Source organism: Armigeres subalbatus, chromosome 1 (assembly GCF_024139115.2).
Source record: "Armigeres subalbatus isolate Guangzhou_Male chromosome 1, GZ_Asu_2, whole genome shotgun sequence".
Lineage (NCBI taxonomy): Eukaryota > Metazoa > Arthropoda > Insecta > Diptera > Culicidae > Armigeres > Armigeres subalbatus.
The window spans coordinates 3,583,266-3,609,490 of record NC_085139.1 but is presented as its reverse complement, the minus strand read 5'-3'; the positions used below and the strand labels follow the sequence as shown (position 1 = coordinate 3,609,490).

The 26,225-nt window shown below is 44.8% G+C and overlaps 1 protein-coding gene across 1 annotated transcript; it reads left to right on the top strand.

The window, feature by feature from the left end:
* Positions 1 to 741: 741 nt before the first annotated feature.
* Positions 742 to 22,633, top strand: LOC134219902 (nuclear pore complex protein Nup98-Nup96). Its single transcript, XM_062698803.1, has 6 exons — positions 742 to 914; positions 981 to 1,414; positions 1,571 to 3,875; positions 19,140 to 21,808; positions 21,871 to 21,983; positions 22,054 to 22,633. Exons 2-6 carry the CDS (start codon positions 1,135 to 1,137, stop codon positions 22,372 to 22,374), a joined length of 5,688 nt encoding a protein of 1,895 aa, XP_062554787.1. The 5' UTR covers positions 742 to 914; positions 981 to 1,134; the 3' UTR covers positions 22,375 to 22,633.
* The last annotated feature ends 3,592 nt before the right edge of the window (positions 22,634 to 26,225 follow it).

The following is a 26,225-nucleotide window of genomic DNA, read 5'->3' as shown; positions in this document are numbered from 1 at the left end:
TGCTTCTCGAAACTTTATAGCATTTGGCTATTTCATCTCTGTCTCTCTCGATTGTGCGCCGCTAAGGTATTTGCCATATTGTGGTACCTTGATTACGGAAATGCAAAATATTTCATCACATATTACACATTGATTACCTTAATGGAATTATTACTACAGTATACTGATCCAAATGCAGTATAGTAGCAAATGTGAAAAAAATAAAAAGATCCCGTTTATTCTACACTGACAAAAATCCAATCATATCCATTATGTGTGGCACACATAAATTTTGACTATAGCATTTCCCACATAACGGCTATGTAAATTCGCATAGCATATATGTGGAAACACACATAACCGCTATTAACTAATAACCTTTATGTGGATTCTCCCATAGCGGGTGGTTATTAACGCACACATAAAATTTATTTGTAAATTTCTTTAGATTTTTGCCAATAAAAATGTGTGGATTTTTATTAGTGTACCAAAGCCTAACTATCCATCGAGGGACAATATTTAATATGTTGCATACCTTAAAAGCGAATGTGAAAAACCGCGCCAAAAGATCACATCTGTTTGACATTGCTTTGTTTACTTTTTGCATGGCGCACAACTCGGCGCACGGGAGCCGGCGCGTAACTGGCGCGCCAGGTTGCGGATTTAAGAAAAGAATCGCAATATCTGTCATCCCTGGTTTGATGGGCTTTCTGTCAAAAAGACCTGTCAAAGCGCGAGAGGTAGCATAAAAGCTCTTAATTTCGCATAATCCGAGCACTGTTGCTTGAATCAACGTGAAAAAGTAGTGTTCGAAGTTCAGTTCGTGAAAAAACTATAAAATAGCCCTAAAAACTTTCTATTTCCTTGTAAAACAAGAGAAATTATATTCCGATTACGCGGCTACTTTGGAATAGCGTGAAATTCTAACGTTCAAGGTGCAAATCGGTGTTGAAAATATCCTAAAAGTGGCCGAATTATCTTCCTCTTGTTCTTGTTCATAGGCGCCGAAGCTGTGTTTTTCTTCGTTCACCGAGGTTATGTTCGCGCGTTTTCATTACTGAAGGAAGGAGAAAGTTGCAACTGAAAAAAAAAACCAAAACAAAGGTGGTATCGATTGGGAAGTTTTGATTGTGAAGCGAGTCTTTTGGATCGACCATGTTTGGTCCCAAGCAGGGAGGATTCGGTCAGGCAAGTGCTGCCGGCGGCTTCGGCTCTTTCGGAACCAACACGGCGACGGCCAGTCCGTTCGGTCAGACGAACACCTTCGGAAAACCAGCGACGACGGGAACATTCGGGGCTGCAACCGCCTTTGGCCAGCAGGCCACACCTTCGCTATTCGGCCAAGCACAACCGGCCGGAGGAGGCCTATTCGGTGCCAACACTACTGCGGCGCCCGCCTTCGGGGCACCGGCCACCACCCAGTCGGGTTTCGGAGGTGAGTGACGTCATGGGGAGAAAAAAATTACTACGACGCAATAATTATGTCTTGATCGAGAAAATTCATGTTTACCTACCTGGGGGTGTTTTTTTGTGGCGAAAATGTCCAAAAGTTAAAGTACTATTCAAACCACAATAATTATTTTATTTTCAGCTTTTGGGCAGCCTCAGCAGCAAGCCACGTCTTTGTTTGGCACTCAAAATAACACAGCGCCGAATACGTCTTTGTTTGGAAGCAACAATAACAACTCCGCTTTTGGAGCGGCTAAACCGACTGGGTTCGGAGGATTTGGCCAACCAGCGGCCCAGACGTCGTTATTTGGCCAAGCAAGCACCAGTCAAACCACGACAGGAGGGTTTTTCGGACAACCAGCCCAAAGCGGGGGCTTGTTTGGAGCCCAGAAGCCTGCATTCGGAGCAGCTACTCCGATTGGTGCGGGAAATGGAACGGCGGTGGTCAAATATCAACAAACGGCCTCTACGGATACGTTGGTCAAAAATGGTCAAACGACAACCGTTCAGACTAAGCAGCACTGTATCACGTTTATGAAGGAGTATGAAAACAAGTCAGTTGAAGAACTGCGAATCGAGGACTATCAGGCCAATCGCAAAGGGCCGCAGGCTGGTGCGGCCGGAGGATTCTTTGGAGTGCAACCAGTGGCCACACCGTTTGGAACAGCTGCATCTCAACCGCAGTCATTGTTCGGGCAGAATACGACGTCTCAACCGAGTACGGGTTTATTTGGAAGCACGACCAATACGTTTGGACAGTCTACGGCACCGGCCTTCGGATCAACTCAAGCAACTGCCTTTGGTAAATCATTTGGAACCACGGCCACAACTACCAGCTTTGGATTCGGACAAACCAACACAAGTACTTTGGGAGGACTCACGGCCAATAAACCGGCATTTGGTGCATCGACAACCGGATTATTTGGTCAAACGGCACCTCCAGCTACTAATACTTTTGGTCAATCCACCTTTGGAGGTTTTGGAACGCAGAGTCAGACTCAGCCGACTGGAGGTTTATTCTCTGGAACTACTACGAGTACAGCTGGTGCTACTCCGTTTGGAGGTTTAGGAGCACAAACAACGCAACCTGGGTTCGGCTTTGGGTCAACCACGGCAACTAATACAACGGGAGGAAGTTTATTCGGCGCTAAACCAGCGAACACATTTGGTACGCTTCAGAGCTCGTTCGGACAAAATCCGACATCGACGGCCCCATCGTTTGGTGGATTTGGCACAACCACCAACACCGGAGGTTCTCTTTTTGGAAGCACATTCAACAAACAGGCAGCTCCGGGTTTTGGTATTAACACAGCCACCTCAACGGGAACCTTCGGAGGCGGTTTGAACTTTGCCGCAGGATCGGGATCTCTTTTCGGAAACACGGCCAATAAACCTGGCGGCATTGGCACTGGAACAGGTCTTTTTGGGAACACTTCCACTCTTGGAACAGGAACTGGTGCCTTCGGTTCTCTCGGCACCGGAGGTTTTGGTACAGGACTCGGTACTAACATGGGAATGGGAGTCGTTGGACAACCCACTCAAGCCGCGGTTCCCATCCACCAACAGATTCTAGCCATGGTCACGTCCCCGTATGGTGATAATCCTATTTTCAAAGACATAAAACCTCTGACCGGAGCCACGGCTGAATCACTTAAACCGACAAATCCAACAGCTCAGAAGGCAATACTCGAAGGTGCCAATCAACAGTTCAAAGTTTCCCCCAAAGTCGCCGGGAGTGGTGTTCGCGTGAAGCCCGTTGGGGCAGCCACTCTCTCGAAGAAGTCGTTATTCGAAGGACTCGAAGAGTATGACAGCACCTTAGAGGAATCTTTCTCGCTCAAACCAAACGCCAAACGTCTGATCATCAAACCGAAAGCTTCTACACCGACCATCACGATTCAAAATCGTGCAGGACAGCCAAACTCAATTAACGATTCCATCGTTAAAGAAGATCATGCCCCCAGAGAATCGTTTCACAACCAAATCCCGGTTCATCCGGTCGAGAGTAACAACCAGGACACGAGTCGCCGCGTTTCTTGGCTCCAGTCAAACGCTCTGGATAAGGTCCGACAGAACAATCGCCTCTCGGAAACGGTTCTGGAAACAACCATCAAAGAATTCGCCCCATCGTCTGCTGCGCAATCGCTCGTCAAAGAGAACACATCCATTGATTCCGGATCTTCACCGAGTGGATCGGGCGGCTCAATCGTCGGCCTGCAGCAACCGGCCAGTGGCGCTGGAGGTAAAGGCGAGGATGCTGGCCGAGCAGCTAGCAGTGGAAGTTCGCCGATCAACATGAACGATTCGCTGCTTTCGACGAGCAACCGGTCGTTCCTGAATGACACCACAGCCAATGCCACCGGAATAGGCGATCTTTCGCTGGCGTCCAACAGCATCCAGGAGGAGGCAGAACCGCACCCTACGGGAATCGTGTTGCGTCGTCCGGGGTAAGTTGATACTGTATCTGTTTATCATCATTCTTCGTTCGGTGCTTTCCCATTTCGCAGCCCTGCACATTTATTTTTCTCAACACTAGTTTTTGTCACTTACCCCTTTGCGTTTGACCCCCTCACATAAGAAAGGTTACATGGCACGTGAAATGTTGCGTAATATAAAGAACGTTGCGCGACATGAAAAATGTTACATTGCCTCTCCAACTTGATTCGATCCAATGGCTTTGTCATAAGGTCTGCCTTCTTGAGCTCCGTTGGCATGTAGCGGAGTTCGAAGATTTTCTGCTGCTGAAGATCCTTGGTGTAGGCGTACTTCGTGTCAATGTGTTTGGAGCTAGAGATGTCGTAAAATCCCGATTAATCGATTAGTAGCTAATGGATTACTCTCGATTCCTGTCGATTATTGAATCGATTGATCGTTGGATAATAATCGATTCAAAATTAATCGATTATTACAACGATGAATCGAATAATCGAAGAAATCAATTAATTTGCGACATCCTTATGATGTCGTGAAATTCTGATTAATCGATTAGTAACAAATCGATTACTCTCGATCTCTCTCGATTATTGAATCGATTAATCGTTAGGTAATGATCGATTCAAAATTAATCGATTATTACAACGATTAATCGATTAATCGAAGTAATCGATTAATTTACGACATCTCTATTTGGAGCGCCTTTTAAGATGCTCTGACTCAACGATTTTTATGCACGATTGATTATCTTCCCAGGCGATGATCGGATGGGGCGGAGCTTGTTTGATGTCGTTGAGCAACTTCCGGTACCACATTAACTGCTGACACCCATCAGCTAGCGCGATGAATTCGGCCTCCGTTGAGGACAGGGCGACACACGATTGTTTTCGTGTTCCCCAGTCGATGAGACCACCACCGAATTTCAGGAGAAACCCGGAATGAGATTTCCTATCGCCTTCGTCGCCGGCCCAGTCTGCGTCGACAAAGCATTCAGTTTCGCCAGATCCGGAACCCAGATGCAATCGATAGTCCTTCGTGGCCTTGAGGTATCGGAGAGTCCTCTTTGCTTCAATCCAGTCTCGATTGGTTGGCTTGGTGACATTTCTTCAAAGCAGTGAAACAGCCACGCAAATGTCCGGCCGTGTGTTCACCGCTACGTAGAGCAAACTGCGGTACGAAGCGTTTGTTTGTTGGGTAAAAGACCCAATAATGGAGGAGCTAAGCGCGTTCCAACACTAATATCTCGATTACTTTTATTCTATATTTCGTTTCCCTTACCTTGAGAGTGCATCCGAAAGCTCATTATTTCCTTTTTATTCAAAGCGTGCCATAATTGCATCAGAATCCCTTTTTGTTACCTGAAATCAATCCTCCAATTATTGGTACAGTGTTCCAATAGTTGCGATATTTTGTTATTCGTGTTCCTATAGTTGCGAATCCCATAGGATTTATATAGGATTCGCAACTATTGGCGCAAGGGAGAGAAAAAAATAAGTATTTTAAAGATACTTTACCAGTGTAAATGGAATTCCAATGTTGTTTTTGTCTCTATCGTGTTATGATAGGTCAACTCATTGACCGGTAATGTGGGTTCTTCTTCTTCTTCGTTGGCATCGCATCCCCCACTGGGACATTGCCGCCTCGCAGCTTAGTGTTCATTAAGCACTTCCACAGTTATTAACTGCGAGGTTTCTAAGCCAAGTTACCATTTCTGCATTTGTATATCATGAGGCTAACACGATGATACTTTATGCCCAGGGAAGTCGAGACAATTTCCAATCCGAAAATTGTATAGACCGGCACCGGGAATCGAACCCAGCCACCCTCAGCATGGTCTTGCTTTGTAGCCGCACATCTTACCGCACGGCTAAGGAGGTAATATGGGTTACTGCGTTTAATTTGTTGATTCCCCGCAAGCCGTACTACCGCAACTATAGGAACATCCACGACTATCGGAACTTTTACCCTAGTTCGTTCTCCTCCTTTTGCTTGGGGTACCTGGGGTGGATTGGTACTTTCGAAGGTTTTGCGTTCTCGTGTCCAAATCGACGTGCTAACTTCTCGATGTAGCTGGTTTGGTCTATGGTATAATGATCGCCAGCACGCAGCCGCACAAACAAAAAAATATATTGTAAATTCAACAATTTTTATTTTCGAGTGCTGTTTTGGAACATTGTAGAAACAACAATATTTTGACGGACTGAGCAGGGTCCGTTGCGCAGCAGAATAACGCGTTCGGTGACACAGAAATAACACACGCGAAACAAGAGAAATTATAGAACTATACTGCCGCTAACCGCAAGTCGAGCACATATTGATATGGACGCCATATACAGGTGTGCTCGACTTGCGGTTAGCGGCAGTATATTTATTTAACGGTTTTTGGTACAGAGTTTAAACACGTCTTGACGCGATGACTTTCGGTCGGAATAATAAGTTTTGCTCTACATGAGGACAAGTGTGGAGAGAATCCGAGGGGTGCGTCGATGCGGAGCTAGGTGCATTGCATTTCCACATATTTTTCGTCTAATCAAATCTGATTTTTGTTGAATTCAACAAATAAAATTATTAGCCGGGGAACAATAATTATTTTTGTTGTCTTGATACATAAGTATCATTGGGTTTAAAAAAACATTTCTCTGCGTGTAGTTCTATAGTATAATCACAATGCTGCCGTAATCTGAAAAAATAACGTATGCGCCATTTTACAACATGTTGTTATGTTTGCGATAAATTTGCATTGAAGAACCTCTTGATATTATCTTGAAATAATTAGTTTTCTTGCCAATTTTTATGTATTTCCTGTTTGCCAACCATGCTGTAACAAAAAATCAGAACAGAATAAAGTTAGATCTTGTAAAGCAGCGGTCCCCAACCTGGGGTACATGTACCCCTGGGGATACCTTCGCTGATCAAAGGATCAAATCGGAAGCCTCCTTACAAGAGGCTCGGAAGCCTCCTTACAAGAGGCTCGGAAGCCTCCTTACAAGAGGCTCGGAAGCCTCCTTACAAGAGGCTCGGAAGCCTCCTTACAAGAGGCTCAGGAAGCCTCCCCTTACAAGAGCTCAGGCCTCCTTCCAAGAGGCCTCGGAGGCCTCCTTCCAAGAGGCTCAGAGCCTCCTTCCAAGAGGCTCGAAGCCTCCTTCCAAGAGGCTCGGAAGCCTCCTTCCAAGAGGCCTCAGAAGCCTCCTTCCAAGAGGCCTCGGAAGCCTTCTCCCAAGAGGCTCAGAAGCCTCCTTCCAAGAGGCCTGGAAGCCTCCTTCCAGAGGCTCAGAAGCCTCCTTCCAAGAGGCTCGGAAGCCTCCTTCCAAGAGGCTCGGAAGCCTCCTTCCAAGAGGCTCAAGCCTCCTTCCAAGAGGCCTGGAAGCCTCCTTCCAAGAAGGCTCAAGCCTCCTTCCAAGAGGCTCAGGCCTCCTTCCAAGAGGCTCGGAAGCCTCCTTCCAAGAGGCTCGGAAGCCTCCTTCCAAGAGGCTCGGAAGCCTTCTCCCAAGAGGCTCGGAAGCCTCCTTCCAAGAGGCTTGGAAGCCTCTTTCAAGAAGCTCGGAAACCTCTTTTCAAGAGGCTTGGAAGCCTCCTTTTTAAAAGGCTTGGAAGACTTCTTTCAAGAGGCTTTAAAGTCTTTTTCAAGAGGCATCGAAGCCTCCTTTCAAAAGTCTTGGAACCCTCCTTACAAGAGGATTGGTAGCCTCCTTTCAAGAGGCTCGGAAGCCTTGTTTCATGAGGTTTGGAAATCTCCTTTCAAGAGACTTGGAAGTCTCCTTTCAAGAGACTTGGAAGTCTCCTTTCAAGAGACTTGGAAGTCTCCTTTGAAGAGACTTGGAAGTCTCCTTTGAAGAGACTTGAAAGTCTCCTTTCATGAGAGCCTCCTCCCAAGAGGCTCGGAAGCCTCCTTCCAAGAGGCTCGGAAGCCTCCTTCCAAGAGGCTCGGAAGCCTCCTTCCAAGAGGCTCGGAAGCCTTCTCCCAAGAGGCTCGGAAGCCTCCTTCCAAGAGGCTCGGAAGCCTCCTTCCAAGAGGCTCGGAAGCCTTCTCCCAAGAGGCTTGGAAGCCTCTTTCAAGAAGCTCGGAAACCTCTTTTCAAGAGGCTTGGAAGACTTCTTTCAAGAGGCTTTAAAGTCTTTTTCAAGAGGCATCGAAGCCTCCTTTCAAAAGTCTTGGAACCCTCCTTACAAGAGGATTGGTAGCCTCCTTTCAAGAGGCTCGGAAGCCTTGTTTCATGAGGTTTGGAAATCTCCTTTCAAGAGACTTGGAAGTCTCCTTTCAAGAGACCTTCAAGTCTCCTTTCAAGAGAGCCTCCTCCCAAGAGGCTCGGAAGCCTCCTTCCAAGAGGCTCGGAAGCCTCCTTCCAAGAGGCTTGGAAGCCTCTTTCAAGAAGCTCGGAAACCTCTTTTCAAGAGGCTTGGAAGGTTCCTTTAAGAGGCTTGGAAGGCTGCTTGCAAGAGGTTTTAAAGTCTTTCAAGAGGCATCGAAGCCTCCTTTCAAAAGTCTTGGAACCCTCCTTACAAGAGGATTGGTAGCCTCCTTTCAAGAGGCTCGGAAGCCTTGTTTCATGAGGTTTGGAAATCTCCTTTCAAGAGACTTGGAAGTCTCCTTTCAAGAGACTTGGAAATCTCCTTTGAAGAGACTTGAAAGTCTCCTTACAAGGAGCTTGAAAGCATCTTTTCAAGAGGCTCGGAAGCTTCTTTTCAAGGGGCTCAGAAGCCTTCTTTTAAGAGGCTCGGAAACCTTTTTCAAGAAGCTATCGCCATAGCTATCGAAGACATTTTGGTCAGTTCTCCCGGATTTGCTGAAAAAGTTCCGGATGGTTGTCGCGATCGAGCACATCGGAATTCAGTGAGATTCAGTATCGTGTACTGGAACTGGCGAAATGCCCCAGATTGTGATGGTGGTGCGAAGCCCAAGGCTGCACATATCAGTGATTATTAGTGCCCGTGGCACTCGGACGCCATTTTGCAAAATCGTTTGGCGAAAGCGTGTGAGCACGTTTCGCAGAAAACAAAAGAACCAGTGAGAAGAACATCGTCGTGCGGGTGAAATTCGGTTTTTTTCTTTCGGTTAAAAGTTGTGCGAATGTCCGACTCGCGAACACCTCGTGGCGTCGTGCGGGAGTTTACACCTCGAAACATATTGGATGCCCTGGTGGGTGAAAACACTGCAGATAAAAGAAACATAATGCCATTGCCGTCTATTGTCGAGCAAAAAACGGCGAAGAAAAAAAAAGAAGAGCAGTGTAGCAAGAGTGGAGAGCAGTGGAGAAAAGCCTGGAAGTTCTGTATGACCGGTGTGATATGTTACTGGAAAAGTTACTTCGGATTCAAGAATCGATAACAGAAGAAAACGTGAGCACACATTTACTGCATCTAAACTTGGAGACGTTGCGGAGATCTGCTGATGAATACGAAAAAAACCATGTAGTTCTGTCTGCATTGCTTTCAAAGGAAGACCGAATTGAACTACGGAAGCAGTACGCTTCATTCGAGAAGCTGCACAATCAATTATATGCTTGTTTGCAAATGAAGATCGAAAGAGTCGTGTCATCAACAGCATTGAATCAGGTAGCTATACAACAGACGCCGGTGTATGTGAATACTCAAGCACCGCAGTTACATGCACCATTCCCGACGTTTGACGGGAATCCCGAGAATTGGTATAGTTTCAAAATCCTTCATCTTCGAAATTCTTTGGTAGGCGATGCAAAAGATAAGATTGACCAGGGCATCGTTAATAGCAACGACTACAGTTTGGCATGGAAAATCTTGACAGATGCGTACGAAGATCGTCGATTGATCATGGATACACACATCGATACAGTTCTCGACATTCCAAAGGTTAGCAAGGACAGTCGGGGTAAGTCCATTTTGAAGATGGTTGAAATCGCCGTGAAAAACACCGATGCTTTGGAGAATCACGGGTACCCAGTACAAGGGCTATCCGAGCTGATTTTCGTGAATGTACTGTACAAGAAACTAGATAAAGACACACAAGAACAATGGGAATCGAAGTTAGGAATCGGAAACATGCCCGAATACACGGATTTCATAGACTTCCTGAGGGAAAAAGGACGCATTCTGCAACGAACGTCGCGCTCCCAACACAAACGTTATTACATTCTATACTTCCAACCAAGCAACGTCATATCGTTAGTCAAAAACAAATATCTCCCGTTGTCTCCAAATCTTTTATTCAAACCACGAAGGAGAACTGTTCATGTTGCAAGGCGGATCATTCCATCTACAGATGCACGAAGTTTCAAGAGCTGGGCACAGGTGAGCGGAAGACTATTGTGGCCAAGGCAATGTTGTGCTTTAATTGTTTCAAGTCTAAACACCGGGTAGCTGATTGTCAGTCCGACCAAACATGCAAGATTCGAGGATGCGGTCGCAAACACCAACAATACTCAACAGGAATCCATTCAGCAACAAACTATAGTTCCGAAGCCAGCGGATCAGGTAGAGCCAACTGAGCGATCACGTTGTGCGGTAGCGTTGGCGGTGTGAAGCGGCAAGTACTCTTGTCCACAGCAGAAGTGTTGATGGTGGGCCGCGATGGATTCGATAGCAATATCGTTACGGAGAAGCTAGCAGCTAAATTGAAACTGCAGATGCAGCATGTCGACCTACCTATAAGTGACCTAAATGACATTCAGACGAGGGTTAAGTACATCGTAAGTACAAGTATCCAGTGGCGTCGCGTAACCTCACTTTTTACCTGTGCACTGACCCAAAAAATGAAAATTTTGATATTTTGGAAAATAAAATTATCAGAGTCGTTTAAACTAATCAACATCTAGTTATTCTATGCATTTCCGCAGACCAATTCCTGAAACTTAAGTGCAGTGCACAGGTAGATTGAGGTTAGGGAAACGCCACTGCAAGTATCATATCCTGCGTTAATCAGTTTTCCTCGTCAATTCTAGACTTCCTGGTCGTGCCGAAAGTGACATCAAACCTGCCTGTCACAGATGTTGAATATCGATCATGGCCGCTACCTCCCAGCATTAAATTAGCTGACCCAACATTCCACACGCCAGGCGAGATCGATTTAATAATTGGCAATGAAATATTTTTCGATCTAATCAAGCAAGGACGCCTCAAGCTGGGAAACGAAACGACACTTACAGAAACGGAGTTGGGCTGGATTGTAGGAGGATCGGCACGGACCAAGAAGTCCAAGTCAAGCGCTCGAGTCTGTCAGATGAGTCATCATGATGACATCATAAATGTTGATGCAGATTCAAACATGAGTGTTACTGAAGCACTAGTCGAAGAACACTACTTTAAAACGCATTCACGCGAAGAAAATGGAAGATATATTGTTCGACTACCATTCAACGAGTGTAAGAAGAAGATGGGAGATTCGTTTGAGATCGCAAACTGGCGTCTGGACAAGCTTCTAATTACATTGGCCAAGGATCCACTGGAACGCGAACAATATTTCCGGTTTATGTCTGAGTATCATTCATAACGCCACATGGAAGAAATAAACGAAACTACTAGAGACGGATATTATCTTCCCCACCATGTCGTATTTAAAACAACGAGCTCCACTACGAAAATTCATGTCGTGTTTTAAGGTTCGACAAGGACGAGTACAGGATTATCACTGAACGATATTGTGTGTGTGGGCCCAACCGTACGAAGCAACTTGCAATCCATTATCCTGTGATTTGGCTCTCACCCGATTGTACTGAAGGCATATCCAAAATGTAGCGTTAGGTAATCCTGCATAAAGATGATCGCAAGTATCAAACAATATTGTGGATAGACGACAACGGTATGCGCAAGGTTTACGAGGTGAAGACAGTTACATATGGAGTGGCCAGCTCCCCGCATCTCGAACCATGAGCGCATTATGGGACGCCATGGTCTCGGAAAAATGAGCGAAAATGGAGAGCTGTTCGCAGAATTTTGTGGTAATAACGACATGGTGATCGGGGGATCGCTTTTCCCTCATCGACCGGCTCACAAGGTCACGTGGGTCTCCCGTGACGGCTCACGCTATGTTTAAAGGCAACTATTATGCAAAGTAAATGCACCTCGGATGTTAAGCCGTTAAACAATAGTTTTTGACCTCTAGTTTAAGGATCTGTGTCGATTAAAATATTTCATCGGTGAAATTTTGACTTTTTTACTATTTAAGGTAACATTTTTAACCTAAAAACCTTTGCTGATTTTTTTAAATTTTTTGAAACCAGTTATATAAAATCCAATTACAACTTTATGTTCCTGATGTTTTATGAAACATTTTCATATAAAAACATTTTTCATATGATGAAAATACTAAAAGTTATATTAAAATTACTGCCAGTTTTTAATGTTCTTAAGGTTTATTATGAACAGATCTGGAGCTTTCATTAGCCGTATGGTAAGATGCACTGCTACACTACAAGACCATGCTAAAAGTGGCTGCGTTCGATTCCTGGTCTTGTCTAGGATATATTCTCGCCTTCCCTGGGTATAAAGTATCATCATAGCCTAATGATATACGAATGCGAAAATGGTAACTTGGACTAGAAAACTCGCAGTTAATAACTATGGATGTGCTGAATGAACATTAAGCTCCGAGACGGCATATGTCAGAGTGGTTGATATAATGCCAATAAGAATAAGTATTATTAAATTTAAGAACATAATATCACTCTTTAACATTTCAAATCAACAAAAAATTAATATTACGAACTAGATCAAAGTAGTATTTATGTTCTGTATTTCAAACTTACGTCTTACTAACATCTGTATTATGTGACCACTGTTATATGCTACCACCGTGGATAACAGTTTACTTGAATACTGTTCGTGGTTATCTGGCATTTTGTAGTTTTGCTAGATAGTATAGAAGTTTCTGTGGATGGCTTCCGTTGTTTGCTTCGTATACTTGGCAAGGCCTCCCTGTGATGCGCTTAATTCAAGAACATGGAATTTCAAAATAAGAAATTTTTCAGTTTTTGGTAGCCCAGCTGCTATCCAACTATTCAAAAAACTGGTACAAAAATCTGCTATGGCGTCTGAATAGAAGTCCAACAATGTAACACTAATCAATCAACTACCTGTGGTAGACTCTCCAATATCTTGTAATAAATAACCATTGCATTATTTTCCTTTCAAAACACCCCGTTTAATTAAAAGACTTCGGCAGTAGCGCCCAGTAAAACCAAGTTGAGCGCGATAAGTTGCGTTGACCTCTGATATCCAGACTTCAGATTTGTCTTGATAGTTTTTTGCTACAGGCCCGAAAATTAGGTAGACCAATCCCACCAGCTAACGTAGCGCTGGAGGAGGGGTTTTCTCTAAAATTGGGTCATAGTCTCCTCCTTCCAGAAAATGATTATGAACACAATTGAAATATAATCGAGCATCTTTCTTGACCTGTCCAGTGTTAAATTCTGTTTCTATGGTAACAAAAGGACGGTGCAGGGTTGCTGGTTTTTTAATAGACACGTATGAGATATGCAGTTGCACAAAAATTCGCTATCGAAAAATGAAATGTATGTTCGGTGTCAATAGTATTTTTAGTATAACTTCTGCTACTTTCATCATATGAAAAATGTTTTTATATGAAAATTTTCCTTGAAGCGGCAGGAAAAAAATGTAGCGCCTGGATTTTACATAACTTCCTTCAAAAAAATTTTAAAAATCAGAATAGGTTTTTGGGTTGAAGATATCCCCTTAAATGGTAAAAAAAGTCAAATTTTCACCGATGAAATATTTCAATCGACACAGATCCTTAAACTAGAGGTCAAAAACTATGATCTAACGGCTTAACATCCGAGGTGCATTCACTTTGCATAATAGTTGCCTTTAAACATAGCGTGCGGCTTTACAGAAAATCAAATCGACCACATCTGCATCAGCCGAAAATGGAAACGGAGCCTTCTTGATGTACGGAATAAACGTAGTGCCGATATCGCGTCTGATCATCACCTCCTCATCGGCGAAATACGCCTGCGCATTGCGCGGATTCGTCGGCAGGAGGAAAGAGTTGGACGACGATTCAACACACGCCGACTGGAAAATGCCACGGTGAAACGGTCCTTCGTTGAAGAACTGGAGACGCGTGCTGCAGATATTCCGGAAGGTGGCAGCGTGGAAGACCAATGGACCGCCATCAAGAATGCCTTCATCGCCACCAGCGAGAACAATCTGGGCGAACTACGCACCCAGAGAAAACAATGGATCACCGATGAGACCTGAAGAAAGATAGAGGAGCGAAGAGAAGCCAAAGCCGCGATAGAGCGATCAAAAACCAGAGGAGCCAAAGTTCTAGCCCGCCAACGATACGCGGCTCTTGAGAAGGAAGTAAAACGCTCATGTCGACGGGACAAGCGAGCGTGGGCAGACTCTCTGGCCGACGAAGGAGAGAGAGCCGCCGCAACCGGGGACATTCGCCTTCTCTACGATATCTCACGACGCTTAAGCGGGGCAAAGATGAATGCAACGATGCATGTGAAAGACGCGAATGATCAGTTATTGACCGACCCAACTGACCAGCTGAAACGCTGGTTCGAGCACTTCGAACAACTTTTTCAAGTGCCAGCCAAGCCATCACCACCTCGGCATGATCTGCCTAGGATCCGACGTATAACACGCGTCAATACCGAAGCTCCATCACTGCTAGAGATTCAAACAGCCATCAAATATACTCTATTATCAATATAGTCCACTCTGGCTGATTTGAAGAGACAACGCAGAAGCGCCGCGGTGTCACAAAGGGCAACCAATGTAGTGAAGAGACATTTCGAGGGGTGCTTAAACGTATAATTCAATATGCAACATAACATTTCGAAATAATGTGCTAGAAATCATCCCATGATCTCATTTTGATATCTGAGTTTAAAAATAAAATTTAGAAAAATGTAATTCAAATTTACAAAAATTGTAAAATAAGTGTAATTTTTGCAATTGACGCACCCCTTGTCTATCGTTTTCCGGCGTCAGTTACCTTTTGTGACGCAAGATGGTGTGAATGTGCTGTCTCTTGCCTAATATATGGGGATTTACGAAGTGGACTATATTGTTAATATACTATATTTGCAGCCATCCAAAGCATGAAATCGAATAAAGCCCCAGGGGTCGACCGCATATCAGCCGAGATGCTCAAAGCTGACCCCATGACATCCGCTCCACTACTGCATCGTTTATTTCATAATATCTGGGACACCGCAACTTTCCCGGTCGACTGGATGCAAGGTATCTTAGTAAAGGTGCCCAAAAGGGTGACCTGACTGTATGCGATAACTGGCGAGGCATTATGTTGCTGTGTACCGTTCTCAAAGTTCTGTGCAAAATTATCCTAGCGGATTCAGAAGAACATCGATGCGACTCTCCGGCGCCAGCAGGCCGTATTCCGTTCCTGAAGATCCTGTGTGGGCCATATTGTCACGCTCCGCATCATTCTGGAGCAGGTCAACGAATTCCAAGAGTCCCTTTACTTGGAATTCAGCTTTCGACCGTCTCAATCACGAGAATATGTGGGGCGCCCTGAGACGTAAGGAAATCCTGAGAAAATCATCGGCCTCATCGAAGCACAGTACAAGGCCTTTTCGTGTAGAGTGCTGCACAATGGGGTCCTGTCCGACCCTATCCGGGTCGTAGCTGGTGTGAGGCAAGGATGTATCCTATCACCGTTACTGTTCCTCATCGTAATCGATGAGATTCTGGTAGGTGCGATTGACCGTGAACCAAACCGCGGGCTGTTATGGCAGCCTATAACCATGGAGCATCTAAACGACTTCGAATTGGCTGATGACGTTGCACTCCTCGCGCAACGGCGCTCTGATATACAGAGTAAGCTCAACGACCTTGCCGAGCGCTCCTCTTCGGCAGGTTTAGTCATCAACGTCAACAAAACCAAATCGTTGGATGTAAACACGGCGACTCCTTCCAGTTTCACAGTAGCCGGGCAACCAGTGGAGAATGTTGAAAGCTTCCAAGTAGCCAAATGGCGTCGGACGGCGGTACCAAGATCGACATAGGCGCACGGATCAAGAAAGCAAGGGCTGCCTTTGCGAGTTTAAGAAATATCTGGAAAAACAGGCAGATAAGTGAACGCACCAAAATACGAATTTTCAACTCTAACGTGAAATCTGTGCTGTTATACGCTAGCGAAACATGGTGTGTATCAGTGGAGAACACTCAACGGCTGCAGGTGTTCATTAACAGATGCCTGCGGTATATAATTCGGGCCTGGTGGCCTCACAACTGGATCTCAAACAATGAGCTCCATCGTCGTTGTCACCAGAGGCCGATAGCAACAGAAATTCAGGATCGGAAGTGGGGCTGGGTCGGCCACACTCTACGTAGAGGCGGAAACGAAATCTGTAAACAAGCATTAGACTGGAACCCAGCGGGACATCGCAGCAGAGGCAGACCCAGAGGCTCATGGCGGCGAAGCCTCAATAAAGAAATAAAAGAAGTCGACCGAAATCTAACCTGGCAACAGGTTAAAGCGATAGCCGGGCAACGCTCAGGATGGAGATCTTTCAAGTCGGCCCTTTGCACCACCGGAGGTGTACAGGATCCGTAAGTAAGTAAGCTCCCCGCATCATGCCACAAGAACTCTGGTCCAGTTGGCAACCGACGACGGTGGAGCTTTTCCGTTGGCTGAGCAGGTGATTCGTAATGACAGTTATATTGATGACTTTCTCACATGCGGGGAAAGTGCAGAGGTGGTAGAGAACATGTACAAAGAATTATCATCACTACTGCAGCGTGGTGGATTTGGAGTTCATAAATTTTGTACAAACGACCCAACTGTGTTGAACAACATTCCAGAAGAACTGCGCGAATCATACGTCAGCTACAGCTTCGAGGATACAGGTATCAACAACACAATAAAAACGCTTTGACTAATCTGGAATCCGCTCGAGGACTACTTATTCGGACGCTTCTAAGAGAGCGTACGGTGCGGTTGTGTATACTAGGTGCATCGCATTGGATGGAACAATTTCCGTGAAACTCATCGCAAGTAAGTCTCGCGTCGCTCCGATAAAACCTATGACGATTCCACGCCTTGAACTGTGTGGAGCTAAACTGTTGGCGGAGCTCGTAAAGAAAATAGCAGCAACAATGAAAATCAACTTCGACGAAGTGAATTTATGGTGCGACAGCTCCATCGTTTTGTGCTGGCTCAGGAAGCCGCCATCAGCACTGCACCAATTTGTTTCCAATCGAGTGGCAGCAATTGTTGAGATGACACAAGGATATAAGTGGCATTACGTTCAATCAGCCAACAACCCCTGCTGATGTGATTGCGAGAGGTGCTCTTCCAGAGGAACTTTTGTACAATGTACTATGGTGGAAGGGTTCTCCTAATCTTCAGCAAGCAATGCCACGAATGGATGAGCCTGAAATGATAGCAGAAATACCGGAATTAAGATCAAGAACAGTTTTAGCTGCAGTGGGAGGAGATGATTCAATCCCACTGAACCGTGTCAGTGACTATCGTAAACTGTTGAGATCCTGGGCTTACGTCATGAGGTTCATCGCCATTGTGAGATTCAAAAAACGTGAGGTGTCTAATATCAATGCTACCGAAATGGCCAATGCGGAACGAGTGATATTTTCGGTGGTTCAAGGCCAGGTGTTTGTTGACTTGTTAAAGAAACTACAGGAAGGATCGATGAAACGGCATTCTTTATCAAACTTGGCGTTATTCATCGGACAAGATGTTCTAGTCCGTGTCGGAGGTCGATTAAAGTATTCTGCGATTCCTCATGATGGAAGGCATCAAGTATTGCTACCAGATCGGCACCATGTCACCGTGTCGCTGATACGTAAACTGCACGAAGAGCATCATCATGTTGGCCAAGGAGGTTTGCTGGCGATAGTGCGTGAACGTTACTGGCCGCTGCGTGCGAAATCCATCATCAAAAGAATCATTTCTGGTTGCCAAACTTGTACTAAATATCGACTGAACATCAGTAGCCAGTTCATGGGTAATCTCCCGGAGCATCGTGTCAATCAAGCACCAGTATTCTCTCGAGTTGGTGTGGACTATGCAGGACCATTTTTGTTGAAGCCTGAGGTAAGAAGCACGAAATCTTTCAAAGGATATGTCGTCGTTTTTGTGTGCATGGCAGTCAAAGCGATTCATTTTGAATTGGTTTCGAACTTGACGTCTGAGAATTTCATCGCTGCCCTACATCGATTTGCAAGCAGGCGTGGCATCTCTTCTGATGTATATTCTGACAATGGTACTTCTTTTGTCGGAGCTAAGGGCATTGAAGGACTTGTTTGTAAATGAACAGCATCGCGCCAAGGTCGAAGAGTTCTGTTCTATCAAGGGCATCACTTGGCATTTTATACCTCCCAGAAGTCCGCACTTAGGAGGGATTTGGGAGGCCGGTGTTAAGTCGTTGAAATACCATATGAAACGAGTCTTTGGAGAAACACGACTGACTACAGAAGAAATGAACACCTTTCTATCTCAAACGGAGGCAATTTTAAATTCTCGACATTGTGTGCGATGTCAGAGGATCCCAACGATATGGCGGTTTTAACGCCTTCTCATTTCTTGATCGAATACAACAGAAAGGATTAATCGTTTAAAAAGGTGGCAGCACATACAATTAATACAACAACACTTCTGGATCAGGTGGTCGAAGGAGTATCTACATCATCTTCAGACACGTCAAAAATGACATGGCAAGATACGTCACTTCAGTGATGGAACATTGGTTATGTTGGTCGATGAGAACGTTCCCCCACAGCAGTAGCGTCGAGGAAGAATTGTGGCGCTTCATCCAGGTGACGATGGTGCGGTTAGAGTAGTAACTGTTCGGACTGCAACTGACGAGTTTAAACGAGCGGTTACAAAAATTCCTGAACTTTCTTGTGTTGAGTCACAAGCCTCAACGGGGGGAGAATGAATTGTTAAGTTTGTGATAAATTTGCATTGAAGAACCCCTTGATATTATCTTGAAATAATTATTTTTCTTGCCTATTTTTATGTATTTCCTGTTTGCCAACCATGCTGTAACAAAAACAGTAGAATAAAGTTAGATCTTGTAAAGGACAGACGTGTTCATTTTTCTGTTAAAGAGTACGATGAGTACTACTCGTTAACACCATTGTTTTTGAAAAATGGCATATACGTCACTTTTCCTGATTACGACAGAATGGTCCTAGTAGAAGTGAAACTAAGGTCTGTGTGATGTCCATCCAGTCTTGGCAATTGAAGCTTCCCTCTCTTCGCTCTTACTCTTTTTTTCTTGTAGGTATCTTTTTCGCATTTAAAAGACCTTTCCTTTCCTTCGCATTTAAATATTACCTTTCCTTCGCAGCTATTACACCATTCCCTCGCTGGATGACATCCTGCAGTTGATGGACGAGGAAGGCCGTTGCGTTGTGCCAAACTTCACCATCGGACGGAAAGGCTACGGTAATGTGTACTTCAACGAGTTGATTGACGTGGCCAATTTGAATCTGGACGAGATTGTCCACTTCCGTCACAAGGAGGTGATCATCTACCCGGACGATGAGAACAAGCCCCCGGTTGGGCAGGGTCTTAACCGCAAAGCACAGATCACGCTCGATCAGGTGTGGCCCCATGATAAGGCCTTGCACGAACCGATCAAGGATCCGCAACGTCTGGCGCGGATGGATTATGAGGGAAAGCTACGCCGCGTGTGCGATAAACATGACACCAGATTCCTAGAGTACCGCCCTGACACGGGAAGCTGGGTGTTCAAAGTGGAACATTTCTCCAAATACGGACTGAGTGACAGCGATGAGGACGAGGTGCCTGTGGATCCGAAAAAGGCTAAGATGATCGGTGCCGGAGACGATAAGCATGGTAAAGAAAAGGGAGCCATCCCAAAAATGTCGCTGGGAGCCACAGGATTGATCAATCGGGAAAAGGTCGTTGGCCAAGAGGAACTAAGTTATACGATGATGGTTGCGGATAATTTGGCACCGACCAGTCCAACAGCCGCATTGGCTCTTGGGATGGGTACGGATTCACACAAGTTGCAGCTGATGAAGGCTTCATTTTTCGTGGATGATGATTTCGACCGTAGGTCCATAATATCGGATATGACCGATGGTGGCCGAGACAGTCCCGATCAGATGGTTCCCAACAAGCCGTATTTCGGACTCGGGAGAAACCTCGCCAGTAGCTTGTACATGAGAAACGAGTCACCAAAAGTAACAGACGTTGAATCCATTCAGATGGATGATTATGGAACTCCAGCGCCACTTTTCACAACATCTACGAGTAAAAACTTCCAGGAACAACAAAAAACCAAGCTTGCCATTTTTTCGGAAATCCCTCGTCCGATCGGACCAAAATCACTCCCCTTGATCGTCAAGCCCCAAGTGGAATTGGTTCATTCGAACAGCATCGTAATACCTCTCCAAAAATCCGTACTCGCCAGATTTCTGAACAACAAATCGGATCTGGCATTCTTCCATGGGCGCAAATTCAAGGTCGGTTGGAGCTTCCCTTCAGCTTTGGTTCAGCTAAACACGGTTGAAAATTGCGCTTCCCTCAAAAGGGACCAAACAATGCATATTGGCGATCTGCATCGTTTCTTCGCGGGACGTACCAGCAATGACTACTCCCCGGCTGCACTGCAAATGCTCAGCATCCGATCGTCTGACGAAATTCCCCAATTCACTAAAACCGTAGAAGCGCATCTAAAGATTCAGCTGAAGTACGACACTGTTCGTAAGGTTCCTGGCAGTGATTGTCCGCATTACGTGGCCAATGGAAAACATGCAGCGCTCGCTGATCATTTGGATATGGCCCGATTGATTGCCACCGGTGGTACCTTTGAGGCTCTTTGCGTAGAGGTTTGGCAACTGTGCGCCGCACTGTGGGGAGCCCGCGAAGAGCTGGAAGACGTTGAAGAAAGCGCTCACATGAGCATCATGTTCCGACGCGATCTGTTTTCCGAGTGGATTGAGGAGGTCGTTACCGATATTAGCTCCAAGGAGGTGACAGCAACGTTGAAAGGCAAAAAACAGGATTATCTTGATCAATTACTAGAGCTGATTTGCACCCACAAAGTTCTGGATGCATGCGAGCTAGCATTCGAAAATAACGACATCAATCTCTCGATGCTATTGGCCCAGATATCCGGGGGACCAACGGTTCGTCAACTCGTGCAGCATCAGCTGAGCTCTTGGCAGGACGTTGAAGCGGATAAGTTCATTGACTCGCGTCGGCTTAAACTTTTTATGCTCATCGCTGGGATTCCGTTGTTATCCTCAACGCACGGAGCAATCAACATCTTCGAAAACCTTGGATGGCTGAAAGCACTCGCTCTACATCTCTGGTACCTTTGCTCACCAACGGCCTCCATCACCGATGCTCTCATCAACTACGAAAAGTCCTTCGAATCAAGTGAATTCTTCGCTCTACCACCAACACCAGCGTATGCTCCGCGAGTCAAACTTGACAGTCCTAAACCAATCCACGACATCCGGTTCCATCTCCTAAAACTATACTCCAAGCGTTCCCACCCGTTGGAGTCTCTACTGAACCCCGTCACTCACACGCCAGATCCGCTCGACTTCCGTCTATCGTGGTTCTTGCTCCAAATATTAGAAACACTCGGATACCGGCACTGTTCGGAACTGTCCCGAAGTCAACTGCACGTATCGTTCGCCAGTCAACTGGAAAATCACGGTCTGTGGCATTGGTCGATATACGTTCTGCTGCATCTGAGTGACCGATCACGGCGGGAGTTAGCCATCCAGGATCTGCTCTATCGGTACATACAACTGACCACGGACAACGACGAGCAGGACGAGGAATACCTCCAACGGGAGCAGTTCATCGTCGGAGAATTGGGCATTCCGGAGAGCTGGATCTTCTGGGCTAAAGCTGTACGGGCTGGATCGCGGTTCGATTATCATCAACAGGCACGGTTTCTGCTGAAGGCCAAGCAGTGGTCCCAAGCGCACGAGGTCATCATGGAACACATCGCGGCGGATTGCGTGATCAATGGTAAGCGCAAGGAATTAGCATTGTCAATTGTATTTAGATCGATTTTTCTATTTTTCCGGCAGACGATATTCCATACTTGAAGTCACTGCTAAATGAATTCGAGGACGTCAAACAAATTTCCAACTGGTCCATCAAGGGTCAAATTTTGAAGGATTTTATCGAGCTGAACGAGAAAGTAAGTGACCGCATATAAGGATAAAAAATTAAATCGTGAGTTCATGGCCTTGATTTTCTATTCTCCACAGTTCGACCTGATCCGGGACGCAATCGACGATGAGGTGGCCGAGGTCCGTCTCGAGGAGCTAAAGCCCAAGTTGTCTGACCTTTGCTCGGTGATAAAAATGTTCCCCTGTCCAACGCCGAAACATCGGCTGTGCCAGAGCGAAATCGCCCAGCGGTTAGCGTACCTGATAAGATCGTTCTTCGCGCAGGATCCCCGTATCAACAGCTGTGCGCTGATAAGAAGCGCACTGGAGAAGCTGCCCCTGCCACAGGAATACGCCAAAGAGGAATTGCGGCACATGCTGAGTGCGTTCCTGGTGGAGGACCTTCGGAAGCAGCAGTAAGAGGACTGAGGTTAGTCGAATACGTAGGTTTTTATTCGGTGGATCGCAACGAGATAAAAATGAGGACAACTAAACTATGCAGGTTATTCGAGATAGAGTATTTCTTAATTCACTTGTTCAACTACAATTCAAATAACAATTATGCATCTGGTTGTTGTTTCACGAGCACGCATATACCTTTAATTATCTAATTATGGCAACAGAAACGTACAATAGTTTAAAAAGAAGATAAAGTTTACAGCGCATTATTATAACGTTATTAGTTTGTTTATGTTGTGTCTGAAAAATCTAACACTGAAGAAAGAAGCAAATGAGAGTGTGCAAACACAGACAATTATAGTTGATTTTTGAATTATTAATGTTAAGCCTTATTCTAAGATTATTTGGAGCAGCAACTCCAAACTAAAAAACTATTTGTTTTCTTAATGAAATATGATGACTTGTCCCAATGCTAATTTAGGTTTCTAGTGCTGTTAGGATACCTTCGAAATACGTCGATTCTGCTGTCTGTCGTTGTCCTACCATTGACCTTCACGTAGGACTGTTTGGTGATAGTTTGCCTGTTGAGCGATTCCACGAACAAGTTGAAAATTTGTCCAGTTTTTGGGGAAGAAAAACGCCATTTTGAATCTAGCCTTACTTATGAGAAGGGCCTATGAAAAATGCATATGATACATCAACCCTCTTTTTACGGCAGTTTTTTTTACGTCACTTCGTTTTACGGCCTCCTTTTTACGGCACGTGACGTAAAAAGAATTTGAACATTATTGACATACAGAAGTAAGCCTATAAGAAGGCACTCTTATAAACCCAAAAAACAAAGTAGATGCTTTGTATATTCATCATTTGCCTTCAAAAATTGTTCCATTCCAGGTCATCCAAGAATTTCCTGGAGTCTACACGCGTAACCAAGGACCTAAGGTCTACAAGCGTAACGAAAGAGCTGTTATTTCTTTTTAAAAATGGTTCATGCCCTATTTGATATATTAAACTAAATTCCGTTCCAGGTCATCCAAGAATTCCCTGGAGTATAGGTCTTGAGGTCAACCCGCGTAACCGAATGGTTGCTATCCAATAAACCAATATCAATATGCCTTAAGTAGCCGTTCCTTTCCAGGTCATCCAAGAACTCCCTAGACGCCTCAGACCCCCGCGGTTTCATCCCAAGTATGTCCTCCGAGTATTTGTCTTTCACTTGCGTCTCAAATAATGGCATATGAGTTGTTCCAAGATCTCCAAATTGTCCTGGAGTTTGAATCAAATGTTCTGCCGAATCAACCAAGGCTTTCCTGATGTCCCCAGCCGCGGTAACAACCCAAATATGTCCTCCAAGTATTTGTCTTTCACTTGCGTCTCAAATCCAGGCATATGAGATGTTGTAAGGTCTACAAATTGTTCTGGAGTTTGAATCAAATGGTCTACCGAATCAACTAAGGCTTGCGTGATGTCCCATGCCGTGGTATCAGCTGTATTATGTTCTCAGAATATTTGTCTTTTACTTGCGTTTCAAATCCAGGCATATGAGTTGTTTTAAGATCTCCAAATTATCTTGGAGTTTGAACCAAATGGTCTACCGAATCAACCAAGACTTCCATGATGTCTCCAGCCGCGATATCAACCCAATTATGTCCTCCGAGTATTTTTCTTTCACTTGCGTCTCAAATCCAGACATATCAGATATAGTAAGATCTCCATATCGTCCTGGAGTTTGAATAAAATGGTCTGTCGAATCAACCAAGGCTTTCATGATGTCCCCGGCCGTGGTATCAACCCAATTATGTCCTCTGAGTATTTTTCTTTCATTTGCGTCTCAAATCCAGACATATGAGATGTAGTAAGATCTCCAAATCATCCTGGAGTTTGAATCAAATGGTCTGCCGAATCAACCAAGGCTTCCATGATGACCCCAGCCGCGGTAACGACCCGATTATGTTATCCGAGTATCTGTCCTTCACTTGCGTCTCTAATCTGAGCATATGACATGTTGTAAGATCTCCAAAATGTCCTGGAGTTTGAATCAAATGGTACGCCGAGTTTGAATCAAATGGTACGCCGAATCAACCAAAGCCTTCATGATGTCCCCAGCCGCGTATCAACCCAATTATGTCCTCTGAGTCTTTTTCTTTCACTTGCGTCTCAAATCCAGACATATGAGATGTAGTAAGATCTCCAAATCGTCCTGAAGTTTGAATCAACTGGTCTGTCGAATCAATCAAAGCCTTCATGATGTTCCCAGCTGCGGTATCAACCGAATAATGTCCTCCGAGTATTTATCATTCACTCGCGTCTCAAATCCAGGCATATGAGTTGTTCTAAGATCCCCAAATTATCCTGGAGTTTGTATCAAATGGTCTGCCGAATCTACCAAGGCTTTCATGATGTCCCCAGCCTCGTATCAACCCAATTATGTCCTTCGAGATTTGGTAGACTACTTGATTCACACTGCAGGACAATTTGGAGGACGTAGAACATCGCATCTTCATGTACGAAACATGCGTATGGGCGGACTAGAGTACTGAGGACTATTTGTCCCCACTCCAGGTCAATCTGGAGGGCCTGGAAGATCACATTTCATGTACAAAAAATGTGCTTGGAACACGCGAATGGGTGCATACCTGTGCTGGGGACATAGGGCAGATTGGAGAACCTGGATCATGTCATCTTCATGAATAAAATATGTACATGTGCTCGGTTGACACAATTGGGAACGGAAGTGACCCAGCCCAGGGCTAAAAGCCTCGCTAATGAAGATAAAACAAAATTGAACTATTTGGTTACTACTCTAGAGCAATTTGGAGGATCGCAAGTAAACTATAAATACTAGGAGAACATAATTGGGGTGGTACTGTTACTAAGGACATCATGCAAGTCGTTGTTTCTTTGGTAAGTAATCTAAATACACTTAGTGGACATAATGGCGTTGATATCGTGGCTGGGGACATAATGGAAGCCTAGAACAATTGAGAGATTTTACAAGATCTCACATGCCAAAATTTGAGACGCAATTCGCAAGCTATCCAAACTCCAGGACAACTTGGACATCTTACAACACCTTATATACCTTGATTTGAGACAATTGAAAGACAAATAGACATCATGAAAGCCTTGGTTGATTTGTTAGACCCTACCGAGCCTGAAGACATCATGCAAGCTTCAGTAGATTCGGTAGACCATTTAGTTCAAACTCCAGGACAATTAGGAGATCTTACAACTTCATACATGCAAGAATTGAAGACGCAAATGAGAGACAAATAATCGGAGGACAGAATCGGGTTGACACTGAGGCTGGGGAAACCATGGAAGTCTTAGTAGATTCGGTAGGCCATTTGATTCAAATTCCAGGACAATTTGGAGATCTTACAACACCTCATATGTCTTGTTTTGAGACACAAGTGAAAGATAATTCCTCGGAGGACATAATTGAGTTGATACCACGGCATGGGACATCATAAATGCTTTAATTGATTCGGTAGACCATTTGATTCAAACTCAAGGACAATTTGGAGATCTTATAACATATGCCTCATTAGTTAAGATTTGGAGAGATCTTACAATACCTCATGTAAGTTGCAAGTAAATGTATTTAAAAGTATCAAACGATCAATAAATTAAGTGAAATATACTAGAAATTTTAGAAAAAAAACTTTTAACGCCACATTCGGTTTACGTCCCCCCAATAAGTGACGTAAAAAGAGGGTTGAGTGTATTACCAAGAGAACCGTATTCTCGGAGCTAGCAAAGATTTTCGACCCACTCGGGTTGATTGGTCCGGTAGTTGTACAAGCCAAAATTTTCCTGCAAAATTTATGGAAGCAGAAATGAGACTGGGACAATTCGCTACCGGAAAAGCT

Coding starts and splice junctions, on each gene's coding strand:
- LOC134219902 (XM_062698803.1), top strand. CDS start 1,135: ATGTTTGGTCCCAAGCAGGGAGGATTCGGTCAGGCAAGTGCTGCCGGC. Junction 1,415..1,570: donor CACCCAGTCGGGTTTCGGAG/GTGAGTGACGTC, acceptor TTTTATTTTCAG/CTTTTGGGCAGCCTCAGCAG. Junction 3,876..19,139: donor ATCGTGTTGCGTCGTCCGGG/GTAAGTTGATAC, acceptor TTTCCTTCGCAG/CTATTACACCATTCCCTCGC.